Source organism: Artemia franciscana, chromosome 1 (assembly GCF_032884065.1).
Source record: "Artemia franciscana chromosome 1, ASM3288406v1, whole genome shotgun sequence".
NCBI classification, from domain to species: Eukaryota; Metazoa; Arthropoda; class Branchiopoda; order Anostraca; family Artemiidae; genus Artemia; species Artemia franciscana.
Genome location: NC_088863.1, coordinates 18,919,173 through 18,932,800, shown reverse-complemented (window position 1 = coordinate 18,932,800; position 13,628 = coordinate 18,919,173). Strand labels below are relative to the sequence as shown.

Here is a 13,628-nt window from a genome sequence, read left to right as displayed (position 1 = left end):
CCTTTAAGGAAATATAGAAAAACTGCAGTGCTTTGTACTGTCCCTTTGCCTTTCTATTTTCAAGTAGACTAGGACATTAGACGGAATCTAATGGCCTTCAACACCAAAATTTGTGTTAAAAATTGAATAAGCATTGAGATTCAAATGATTGTTCAATTCTCCAGTTTTCTGGTTCTGGTTCAGTAACAGTCTATACTCAAAGAAACGAAGGTTCAACACTGTAAGAGACTACCGTGGTTTATTATTTAGGCTCAGCTTGGAGTTACAAATGATATGACAATTTGTAAATACTTTAATGATTATTATTAATTAAACAAAAAAACGAGTTGTTTCGACTGAAGGCGGGGAGCAACATTGAAACTTGAGAGAAGCAAAAACTGTTCCACGTATAGGGAGGGGGAAGCCCTTCCTCATCCCTTGCTCTTTATGCTAGAGTCTTAATGTTCTGTAAAAATACTTCTCATTTAAATTCAATGGCTCTTGTCTTTCAGAAGTTGTTCTTAAGGACTTGTAGAAGAAGTCAAAGTTTAGTATAAAGAGCAAGAGATGAGGAAGCAGAAGCTCCTACTCCTTATATGCAGAGTGATTCTGTTTGGTTTGAGTTTTAATGTTGCTCCTTACTTTCCGTTGAAAAAACTCGTTTGTGTTATTTAATGTCTGACAGTTTTTCAAAGCATGCCAAGAAATCCCCATCCTCCCCTTGCGTAAATTCCTCCTAGAAGCTATCTCCCCCAAGGAAAACTATCCCTGTGGAAGATTCCTCCCCCGCCTGCATGGAATTTTCCCCTAAAAATTCCCATATATTTCTCCATAGAAAACACTATATGTAAACAATGGGTAAATTGTATAATGTACAGCCCTTTCCCCAGGGACCGTGGGCGGGGGGGGGGGTCATGCCATCCTCAGAGGCATAGTCATTGGATATTTCAAGTACAATTAAATAAAAAAACTAGTTTTTTTTAATGAAAGTAAGGAGCAACATTATAACTTAAAACGAACAGAAATTGCTCTGTATATGAAAGGGGCTTTTCCTCCTCAACGCCTCGCTCTTTACGCTAAAGTTTGACTCTTTCTCTTAACTCTATTTTTAAAACAGTTAGCAACTTTAGCGTAAAGAGCGGGGCGTTGAGGAGGAGAAGCCCCTTTCATATACGGAGGAATTTCTGTTCCTTTTAAGTTTTAATGTTGCTCCTTACTTTCATTTAAAAAAACTCGTTTTTTTTACTTAATTTCTGGACGTTTATGAATTAATGCATGTTTTATCTTGGCTCTCCGCACATAAATAATTAAAACGAAATTTGTATATTAATTAATTGCAATTAATCGGAAGATTTTGAGAAAAAAGGAGCGAGAGAGGAGGCCTAGTTGCCCTCCAAGTTTTTGATTACTTAAAAAAGCAACTAGAATTTTTAATTTTTTACAAACGCTTTCATTGGTAAAAAATATTCGTAACTTACGTAACGAACTTCTATACTCTTATGTTTTTATTGCGTATATGAGGGGGTTCAACCCTCGTCGATACCGCGCTCTTTACACTAAAGCTTAGATTTTGTCCCAATTCGTTAAGAATGACCTCTAAATCACAAAGGCCATGGAATAAATAGTTGAAATTACTAAAAATACTTTAGCGTAAAGAGTGAGGCACAACGAGGAGGTAAACCCCTTATATGCGTAATAATTTTTGCTCGTTTTAAGCTTTAATGCTGCTACTTACTTTCAGTAGAAAAAACTTTTCATATTTATTTTTTCATTGTTTTTTTTAAATAATGCTAGAAAATCCTGCGCCCCCTTCATTGAAATTCTCTTTCCCCATGAGAAGTTTCTCCATGGAAATATACTCCCACGTAACCCCCCCCCCCCTTCAACTCTCCCCCCTAACCCAAAAAAAAATCCCCTGAAAACGTCTGTACACTTCCCAGTAACCATTACTATATGTAAACACAGGTCAAAGTTTGCAACTTGCAGCCCCTCCCACGGGGACTGCGGGGGAGTAAGTCGTCCCTAAAGACATAGTTATTGGGTTTTTCGACCATGGTGAATAAAATTGATATCTCAGAATTTTGATCCGCAGACTTTTGGGAAATAATGAGCGTGGGAGGGGGCCTAGGTGCCCTCCAATTTTTGGTCACTTAAAAAGGGCACTAGAACTTTTAATTTCCGTTAGAATGAGCCCTCTCGCGACATTCTAGGACCAATCAGTCGATACAATCACCCCTGAAAAAATAAAATAAAAAATAAATAAACATGCATCCGTGATCTGTCTTCTGGCAAAAAAGTGCGAAATTCCACATTTTTGTAGACAGGAGCTTGAAGCTTCTACATCAAGGTTGATACGCTCTGATACGCTGCATCTGATGGTGTGTTTTTCGTTAAGATTGTATGACTTTTAGGGGGTGTTTCCCCCTATTTTCTAAAATGAGGAAAAATTTTTCAGGCTCGTAACTTTTGATGGGTATAACTGATCTTGATGAAACTTGTATATTTAAAATCAGCATCAAAATGCGATTCTTTTGATGTAACTATTGGTATCAAAATTCCATTTTTTGAGTTTTGGTTACTATTGAGCCGGGTCGCTCCTTACTACAGTTTGTTACCACAAACTGTTTGATGTTGAACCAAATGGCTATCTCAAAGTTTCCATTGGGTTGCTCATCCTGATAAGGTGAAGAAAAAGATAACAAGAGAATTGGTTAACACCATACTTGCAAGAAAACCAAAAATGTACAGTTTTCTGGAATGGAAAGATTTGAAAATTGTTTATAAAAGATATGCAAGTCTCTATTTTTGCTGCAGCATTGAACAGTCAGAAAATAAGCTGATTACAATAGATATTATACATTGCTATGTTGAGCTGTTGGACAAATACTTTGGAAGTGTAAGTGAATTCAAAATTATATTCAACTTTAAGAAAGCCTATTTCATGCTCAATAAATTACTTCTGGGGAGATAAAATCCAAGAAACCAGCAAGAAAAACGTACTGAAAGCTATCCAAGCACAGGATCTCCTGCAAGAGGTTAGTGATATTAAGGATACTGCTGAATTATGGTCATCTAAATTTAAGCTTGCCCTAAATTATAAACACTAAAAGAAGATATGACATTATAGGGAACTCCAATAATCTTTGTTATAGATGATGTTAGTCTATACATATTATTCCATTATTTTGATAGATAAAGAGAAGATTAAGACTTTTAACTTTATAATACTGTCACTAAAATAAGGTGATTTTAGTGCAACTTGTGGTTCCTAGGATGAATATGGATGGGTTTTCTTGAAACTTAAGACTACCAAAACGTGTATTACACCATCTTAAATGCTGCTCAGAATTATTGGCAACACTGTTTTTTTCTAGATTTGCAATAACAGAAATGTTAATGGAACATAAATATTTGTCAAAAATATGTTTTTGACACAAATAAAATCGTAATTTCATATTGTAATTAAAATTCATTGTATATTATTATATTGTTCTTGTTTGTGAATCCAGACACCAGGTATAATTCTTGTGGTCTTTAGGAATGCTCTGAAGGGAATCTATAGTCTAAGATGATTCTATGAATCTAAGATGATTCTATACCATAAATATTGGGCATTATTAACAGAGTTCCTCAGTTCCAATCCCTCACTTATTTAACTCCTATGACGTCATCTTAATTCGAATCTTTCATATGTTATACTGATAATAAACCCCTTACAATTTAAATCATTTTATGAAAACCCCCATAAAATAATTTTTAATACACCCCCCCCCCTTGTAACGCTTTCCAGAAGTATTTTCACACTTCAAACATAAATACAAGAGGACACCAAGAAAAAATATTCAGACATATTGCAGTAATTCAATCAAGGGCCAATTTTTGGAGTGTCCAAGCAGTGGCTGACTGGATATCACTCCCAGAAATAGTTGCAAACTCTAAAAACCTTGAATAGTTTCAAAAATGGCCAGGATTGATTTTGAAGAGAACATTTTTATACACATGACTCATAGACCAGGGTAAGGAAGACCCTTGCAGTAATGCTTGCTTACAAATTGTTTAGTGTGCGCGTTGCTTATTTACCCCCAGCTTATTGTTGTTGTTTTTTATAGGTGCTTGGGTTTTGAATAAATAGACTTCACACCATCCGACGCGAACATTACATGGTGTCAGAAGTGGGATGGATGCAGAAACGCCTAGGATCAACTGGAGCTCAGATAATCTAGAATCCAAATGGACGAAGTTTGAAAACCATGCTAAGTTAATGTTCATTGGACCACTTGCTGGAAAGACAGCAAAACAGCGATGTGCATATCTTCTCATCTGGGCAGGCGAACAAGGGAGAGAAATCTTCAGCACATTTGACCTAACTGATGACGGTATGAGCTTTGTTGTTTGCCTTTGGACACTCTCGAGTGCTTTAATTTTCATTTATAATGGGGAAATGCTAGGGGCATTCCAAATTCCAGGTTTGGACGTACAATAGCTTTTTACAGCTTCTTGACCACACACAGCTTCCTGGTGGTAAACGTTTGTTTCGTGAGCTCTAGGGCTCGGTTCGTTTTAGCAACTTCAGCTTGTGTGTGGCTGTGGAGCTTGAGTTCATCATTGACAATACCTTTGGGACTCCGCTAATGACAGGAAATTCATCAGAATCCATATTTTTACTGGTGGCATCATAAACTACTACCCTCTGAGTTCTTCCAGTAAGAAAGGCTTCAATCCAGGCTAACAGAAGGAAGACTTGTAGGGCAATGATCACTGACTTGGTCATTTCTCCCTTTCTTGAAGATGGGCTTGATGTTGGTATGCTTTCAGTCACTTGGGAGCACTTTAGAAGTGAGTGACATCCCAAACATCACTGCTATTGGGTCATCAATTTGTTCAGCTGCTTCTTTTAATAGTCTGGGTTGTAGGTAATCAGTCCCAACAGCTTTATTTGCATCCAGTCTTTACAGCCTTTTCAGAACATTCTCTATACTCATAATTGTCGTGTACAATGATTCTCCAATTGGTTCCTCTGGTAAAGTGGGTGGAAGGTTAGTTATTGGCTGAGTGGAGAAAATTGTACCAAAGCTAGAGTTGAGCAAATCTGAAATTCTTTAGCCTCTGAGGTCTTTGTGTCATCCTCTTTCATGAGGTCTGGGATATCGTGTCTAGAGGGATTAGCTGCTGAAACATCGCACCAGGAACCCATTGGATTCTGCTTTGTGTCAGCTGCGTTTGCCTTGGTTATAACATCTGCAATTTATATATTTGGTCCATGCTCTTTTCTTCTTCCTTCTAGTCCTTAAGACTTCTTTGGGTAGGAAGGAGAGTGTTTTTGGCAGAGGCAACCAGTATACCCAGGTATGTTTGTTTTCTGCAGATAGGACTACTGTCTTAAATGCCTCCCAGCTTTTTTCTATGCTACCATTGTCAACCTCACTCTCCCATTTTATCTTTGACACGTCCTGCTGTATCATTTCATGATCTATAAAGCATTTTTTCACTTTATTTTCTTTCTTGAAGTTCACCTGTATCGAAGTCAAGATACAAATATGGTCACTGCTTCCAATTGCAGGGTGATAGGAAGTAGAAATGATTCATTCAGGGTTGTTTATCACAACTAAGTCTAGCAAGGAGGGTTGTTGCTGGTGCCTGAATTCTGTTGGTTGGTCAATAATCTATATCAGTGAGGGATTTAGTAGTGACACAGGAGGGGCTACTTTCAGGGGGATTCTACTGTGGAATCCCAGTAATGTTGTTCTTCTACAGTCATGATATACAACAACACACAGAGAGGAAAGTCTGACTAGACTTTCTTGAAAATATTATTGCTATGATTTTACAGCTTCCAAGAGTGTGGCTAAGAATGGATAGTCCTTCTTCTGGGAGCAGAAGAATGGAAACCAAGGGGCAAAATTAATGGGAATTTTTCTTTTTGCAACAAATTTAAGAATTCGATAGCAGAGACACTGTAAAGAATGCTGCAGAGGTCAAAACAGAAACAGCCACAACTTTTCAATACTTCAGCATTGTCAAAGCATACAGATAATTGAGACAACTTTCCTTCTTTTGGGTCATTTGCTAATGATTCTAGATGGTATGCGTTCTGCAGTTGAACATAACATGAGAGGAATCACAGTGTACAGATAAAGTCAATGGATGACTCTACTCCAAACTGATATGACAAATACGGCTCCCTATATTGTTGAGGTTCTGATGTTAAAACACATAAAAGACTGGAAGGCAGCTCATGGTACCATTACCTCATCTGCAATGTGGTAATCAAACAAACAAAAATTCTACTTATAAACTGAGGGGAAAAGTTCACAAGAAATTCATCAGTTGTGAATTCCAAACTGATTTTGTAGAAATACATGTAATGTTAGCTAAATTTGGCCACTGGAATTAAGTACTAAAGGCAGCTTACATTGCAAAAATCTGTGTTTGGAAAGTGAACAAGAGAAACCTTCTGGCCCTTTGCCAAAAGAAGGTGATTGCACAGCCATTCTATTGTGAATACAAAAGTTTTAAAATTTGAAAAAGCGTGAAAGAGACCCTTCTTAAGACTGATGAGGACAAAGAAGTGGGAGACAACCAAATTCTGAGTGATTTACAGCCTGTACTTCTTGTATTTGAGTTTCCTAAGGGGTTCTTCCTGGGTTTTCCTAAAAACAACAGTCTAGCTGATTTGCAGGGATAAGTGTTTAAGATAAGTGTTTTCTATTTGGCACTCTGCCACGTCAAGCAAAAACTAAGTATTGGCTTTTCAGTCAGAACTGCTTTAGTTGAGCTGTTTTTAGCTCTTTCAATTGGATGTGCCATAAAAATTTGACTATCTAATGTAAAGGTTTCAAAAGCACAACTGCTAAAGCAAAACAGTTAATATTTTTTCATCTCCTGAAAAATTTTGAAAAAGGGAGATCTCTGGTTTCTGTTTGACACTGATGATGTTTCCTTCTGCAGGGGGAAACCACAAAATTAGAACCCATACTCCACCCAGAACCCCCCCCCCCCACCCCTAATGAGATAATTTATATCCCAAATCATATACTCTCAATGATTTTTCTATATGTTGACTCTTTCTTAATATTAATTTAATGGTAAACAAGCATCATCAACAAGCCATAGAAAATAAGTCAGCCAATAAAAATTCACCATAACCTGGAGAAACTGTCTTTTGTTATGGGGGGGGGGATTATTGTACATTTATGTTATGAGGATTTTCTTGAGATGATTTAGGTTACAAGGGGCGTTTTATTGTCGATATAACTTATGAGAGATTCAACTCAAGATGACGTCATGGGAGTTAAATAAGTGAGGGATTAGAACTGAAAGACCCCATATCCGTTTATCCCTGTATCCGTTTAGTCTTTTATTATTTTAATTTTTTGTAGAGATAGCAAAAAAATTAGTGTGGAGGGACATTTCTGCCGTTCCTGATTTCATTTTATGGACATTTGCCATCAATTTTAATTTCGTAGTTGATTAAACCTGGGATGTTTAACGTTTTATAATATACAAGCAAAATAGATGCATCAAATTGGATGATGATACTAGCCCCTTATTCAAGAGAAATGTTTATTGTCAGAGGCCTTGAAAAAATTCTAGAAGAAAGAGAAATTGAAAAATCATACAATTCACAATTGAAAGCATGTGAATCATCATTAGAGAGTATCAGAGCAGAAATCCAAGCTGGAAAAATCCATCAAGGTGAAAATGCTACTTCAGCAGCCTTACCTCTTCCTCGAAATGAAGCTGGGAATGTTATGAGTGTGGAAAAATATGTGACTCCATTTGAATTTGGATGTCAGTCGAAAACACCAAGAATCATGGTTTCAGCCATGGACTGCCTCCAAAAGCTCATTGCCCATGGTCACCTGACTGGAAATGAAATAGACCAAAGAAACAAGTCCCGAAGACTTATTGATCGTTTGGTTGAAACCATCTGCAATTGTTTTACTGGTACTCAAACAGATGAAGGAGTACAGCTGCAAATTATTAAGGCTCTATTGACTATAATGACATCCCAGCATGTTGAAGTCTACGGAAAAACTGTGCTAATATCCGTGAAAACCTGCTATGATATCTATTTGGCAAGTAAGAATATTGTCAACCAGAAAACAGCAAAAGCTACCCTGACACAGATGCTGAGTGTCATCTTTCAAAGGATGGAGAATCAAGCAATTGAAGAAGCAGCACGTCATTATAATGCACCAGTTATAAACAAAGGGGGCCAAAAAACAATTAACAAACAGTCCTCTTCAACTAATCTAAGCGATCAAAGTGAAACAAAACAAGTGGAAGAAGGAAATCCAAATTCCAGTGAAAATGAAGTCGAACTAAAAGAAGAAACCGAAGAAATTGCAAAAGTAACGCTATTAAATGGTGAACAAGAGGCATTTCCTGATTCTGTGACAAATGTTGAAGCAGAACAAATTGTGACTGAAACAGTGACCATGGCAGAGGCTTTAGTTAATGAATTAGTTGAGACTGCAATACAAAAGAGCCTTACTGCGAATGTCAAATCTGATAAAGTGTCAAACGTTGGAAGAATTCCCTCTGAAGAAAACTTCAGCAAACAGACAGAAGACGATTGTAGTGGTTTATACTTTGGTCATATATTGCAGAGGGATGCATATTTAGTTTTCCGCTCCCTCTGTAAATTGTCAATGAAGCAAGTGACTGAAGGATATGTAGACCCAAGGAACTGGATGCGCTCCGAGATTTTAGCAATGGAACTGCTATTAGGTGTTATTCAGCAAGCTGGTAATGTATTCAAATCCCATCCCGTTTTTGTAACTGCTATCCGCCAGTATTTATGCGTGGCATTAAGCAAAAACGGAACCTCTCATGTACCAGAGGTTTTTCAACTATCATTGGAAATTTTTCGGTCACTGTTAGCTAACTTTAAGATGCATCTAAAAGCCCAAATCGAGGTATTTTTTCGTGAGATATTTCTTAGCATATTGGAGACAACCAGTAGTAGCTTTGAACACAAATGGCTGGTGATCAACGCCTTAACTCGAATCTGTGCTGATGCTCAGTGTGTTGTTGACATCTATGTTAACTATGACTGTGATTTGGCTGCTGCTAATATTTACGAAAGACTTGTGAATGCATTGTCAAATATTGTTCAGGATCAACATTCAGTCAGCATTGGTGCTACTCCTAATCAAAAAAAAGCATTACGAATTAAAGCTTTGGAGTGCCTAGTTTCAATCCTCAAACGTATGGTAGAGTGGAGCAGAGAATTGTACGTCAATAGCCATGCTCTTTCAAATCTCGGTGCTGAAAGTAAGAACAAGGATGTTTCCGAGGACTCTGGGAAAAATACAATGGTATCAAATGGAAGTGTGAATTCTTTGTCTAGTTCAGCTAGTTCTCCAAATGCAGCCCTTCAGGGAAAAGAGGACAATCCTGAGCAGTTTGAGGTTCTAAAGCACCAAAAAGATATTTGGGAGCAGGGTATTGATATATTTAACAGAAAACCGAAAAAAGGTATAACGTACTTACAAGAAAATGGTCTACTTGGCAACCGGGCTGAAGATATAGCATCTTTTCTTCTCAATGACGAACGGCCAGATAAGGCAGTAGTTGGAAATTTTCTTGGAGATCCTGATAAGTCAAACGTTCAGATAATGCACGCCTATGTGGATCTGATGGATTTTAATGGGAAAGATATTGTAGCTGCCCTGAGATGCTTTTTGGAAGGCTTCCGTCTGCCAGGAGAAGCTCAGAAGATCGATAGACTTATGGAAAAATTCGCATCCAGATACTTTCAATGCAATCAGTCTGGCATTTTCGCAAGTGCTGATACCGCTTATGTCCTGGCTTTTTCAATAATTATGCTTACTACAGATCTTCACAGTCCACCGGTAAAAACAAAGATGACGAAGGCTCAATATATTAAAATGAATAAAGGAATTAATGATTCAAAAGATCTACCAGAGGAGTTCTTGTCTGCCATCTATGATCAAATTGCTGGAAATGAGATAAAGATGAGGGCGTCAGCAAATAGTAAAGTAACCAAATCAGGCATGAGAACAGGAACGACTAGTCAGAAGCAGAAGAGACTTCTTTGGAATGTTGAAATGGAGGTATTGTCTTCTACAGCTCGACAGTTAATGGAGTCAGTTAGTCACGTTCAGGCTCCATTTACTACTGCTAAACATCTTGAACACGTTCGACCAATGTTCAAGCTGGCATGGACCCCATTCTTAGCTGCGTTCATGGTTGGGTTGCAAGATTGCGATGACCCAGAAGTAGCGACCCTTTGTCTGGATGGCATTAGGTGCTCAGTACGAATTGCTTGCATATTTCACATGGAGTTGGAACGTGACGCATATGTCCAAGCCTTGGCAAGATTTACATTATTGACTGCCAATTCACCAATATCCAAGCTAAAGGCAAAAAACATCGACACCATTAAAATGCTAATTACTGTAGCCCATACAGACGGTAATTATCTTGGAAAATCGTGGATGGATATTTTGAAATGTATATCTCAGCTAGAATTGGCCCAGCTAATAGGAACTGGAGTTAGACCGCAATATATTACAGCTTACAACAATATCAACAATCAGTTGACAAACTTTGGGTCTCCTAATTCTCCTTCCAGTTTCCGTTTATCAGATTTGGCGTGGATGGGTATGAATTCTCTTGAACCTGGCTTTAAACGGTCGATAAATGAAACAAGTTCACAGAGCATTGTTGTAGATGTTGATAGAATATTTACCTGCTCAACTAGATTAGGTGGAGATGCAATCGTAGAATTTGTTAAAGCATTGTGTCAAGTGTCAATAGATGAGTTGAACCATCCAACACATCCTCGTATATTTAGTCTTCAAAAACTAGTTGAAATTTCTTACTACAACATGGGAAGAATTAGGCTACAATGGTCTCGAATCTGGGAAATCTTGGGTGATCATTTCGACAAAGTAGGCTGTTCCCCGAACGAGGACATTGCAGTGTTTTCATTGGACTCATTGCGTCAGCTTGCCATGAAATTCATTGAAAAAGGAGAATTGTCCAATTTTAGATTTCAAAAAGATTTTTTGCGACCCTTTGAGCATATAATGAAAAAGAACAAGTCTCCAGCTATACGCCACATGGTAGTCCTCTGTATTGCTCAAATGGTCAATTCCCAAGCCAAGAATATAAAATCGGGATGGAAAAACATCTTCTCTGTGTTTCATATTGCCGCATCCGATCAAGACAAAGCAATTGTGGAACTAGCATTCCAAACTACTGGCAAAATAATAGGTCAGCTGTATGAGCAACAGTTTGCTGTGATGATTGATAGCTTTCAGGATGCCATTAAGTGCCTCTCAGAATTTGCTTGTAATTCTAGTTTCCTAGACACCAGTATGGAAGCCATTCAACTTATTCGTCAGTGTTGTAAGCATGTTGATGAAATGCCCCAGTTATTCAGAGAGCACAACATAGAGGATATGACTGTCAACAAAGAAGATAGAGTATGGGTTAGGGGCTGGTTCCCAATCTTATTTGAACTAAACTGTATTATAACCCGCTGTAAGCTTGATGTAAGAAGTCATGGTCTTATCATACTTTTCAAAGTTGTCAAGACTTATGGCAGAAATTTCAAATCTCACTGGTGGCAGGACTTGTTTCAAATTTTATTTAGAATACTTGACAATATAAAGTTACCAGAACAACAAACAGAGAAAAATGAGTGGATGACAACATGGTTGATGGTTGATGTTGTGACGCAATATTTTGACATCCTAGGAGGTTTACTTCTTGATGACATTTATTCACAGCTGAAATGGTGTGTTCAACAAGATAATGAAGAACTTGCACGATCGGGTTCGAATTGTCTAGAGCGTTTAATTATATCCAATGGTCGCAAATTTACTGATGAAATCTGGTCAAAGACGTGTCGATGCCTCATGGACATTTTCAACTCCACTTTGCCAAGACAGCTGATTACATGGCAGCCTGGTGACTATCTAGATCTGGAAGAAACGACGGAGCGACGAGAATCTGGTCACATAAGTCTCAGAAGGTTTCCCAGTACTCATAGCATCAATTCGTTATCATCTAATTCCAGTAGATTGAGTAGGCCAATTACATCAGATCAGAGGATATTTTCTGCTTTGCAGATCCAATGTGTTGTACAACTGGAACTGATAACTACAATTGAAAATATTGTATTCTTCCCTGCAACTGCTAAAAAGGAAGATGCTGAAGCTCTCGCACTGTCACAGGGTGATTCAATATCCCTGGAATCAAGCAGTTTACATTATTGTAGCTTCAATCAAGATCAAGGAATTTATTCTCATATTTCATCAAGTCACATATTTCAACTATTAGATATCTTAAAGGAATCCCACTACTTTGCAAGAGACTTTAACTTGAATGAGGAACAGAGGAATCTTCTGTGGAAAGCAGGCTTCAAAGGGAACGTCTGTCCAAATATACTAAAACAAGAAACCCTTAGCATAGATTGTATTTTTCGGATCCTATTCCAACTATACAGAGATCAAAGTAGACAAGATACATGGCCAGAGGTTGAAATAACACTAACAGAAATTGGAAAAGATGCTCTGTCACATTTTTTAATGCTCAAGAGTGATGCCCAGAAAGAGTTGTGGGTTAGTTTAATGTTCAGGTTTCTAACACGAGTTCATAATTTGAATGACGAAAGGTTTTGCACTCATATTTCACATTGGTATCCTCTCTTGTGCAACATCATGTCCAGTGATCTGAAACCCGAGCTTCAATCAGTGGTGCGACGAATCTTTCTTCGTATTGGACCAGTGTTCGGTATTAACTATAGCAGTAACAGTGAAAGTTATCTTCCTAATTCATCTAGTCCCAATTGATGATCGAATTAGGTGCCAGATCCGTGCTGTAATTGAGCAGTTGTTTTTGGAAAAAAAAAATTTATTATTATTTGAGTGGAAACTCACTAGTGATTCAATGCTTTCCTCTCTCAAGCACTGCTTGGTGCTCAATCAAATTACACCATGCATTTATAATAACTATATCCAGAGCTGAGTTTACATGACTCTTATAAACATTGGTGTGGTTAAGAGGGGCTCTACTCCAAAGTGGGTCTAATCAAGGTCATCTCTACCAAAAATATTTGGGGCAATTGTGACAGTTTGGTCGATCAGTCGGTCAGCTTATCGATTGTTTTTTCGTCCATAAATTACATAATTTCGACCATTAATTACATAATCAAATAATTTCCTCCATAAATTACAGAATTTCATTCATAAATTACATAATTTATGTATTGTCTGCTCCTTTAAGGAAATATAGAAAAACTGCAGTGCTTTGTACTGTCCCTTTGCCTTTCTATTTTCAAGTAGACTAGGACATTAGACGGAATCTAATGGCCTTCAACACCAAAATTTGTGTTAAAAATTGAATAAGCATTGAGATTCAAATGATTGTTCAATTCTCCAGTTTTCTGGTTCTGGTTCAGTAACAGTCTATACTCAAAGAAACGAAGGTTCAACACTGTAAGAGACTACCGTGGTTTATTATTTAGGCTCAGCTTGGAGTTACAAATGATATGACAATTTGTAAATACTTTAATGATTATTATTAATTAAACAAAAAAACGAGTTGTTTCGACTGAAGGCGGGGAGCAACATTGAAACTTGAGAGAAGCAAAAACTGTTCCACGTATAGGG

The 13,628-nt window shown here is 37.6% G+C and overlaps 2 protein-coding genes across 4 annotated transcripts in view; one reads left to right on the top strand and one right to left on the bottom strand.

Moving 5' to 3' along the window:
- LOC136026636 (RUN domain-containing protein 1-like) overlaps positions 1 to 13,628 on the bottom strand; it is a 169,177-nt gene that overhangs the window by 143,304 nt on the left and 12,245 nt on the right. The window lies entirely within an intron of this gene.
- On the top strand, positions 7,530 to 13,019 carry LOC136026612 (brefeldin A-inhibited guanine nucleotide-exchange protein 1-like). Its single transcript, XM_065703338.1, has one exon. It carries the CDS (start codon positions 7,539 to 7,541, stop codon positions 12,807 to 12,809), a length of 5,271 nt encoding a protein of 1,756 aa, XP_065559410.1. The 5' UTR covers positions 7,530 to 7,538; the 3' UTR covers positions 12,810 to 13,019.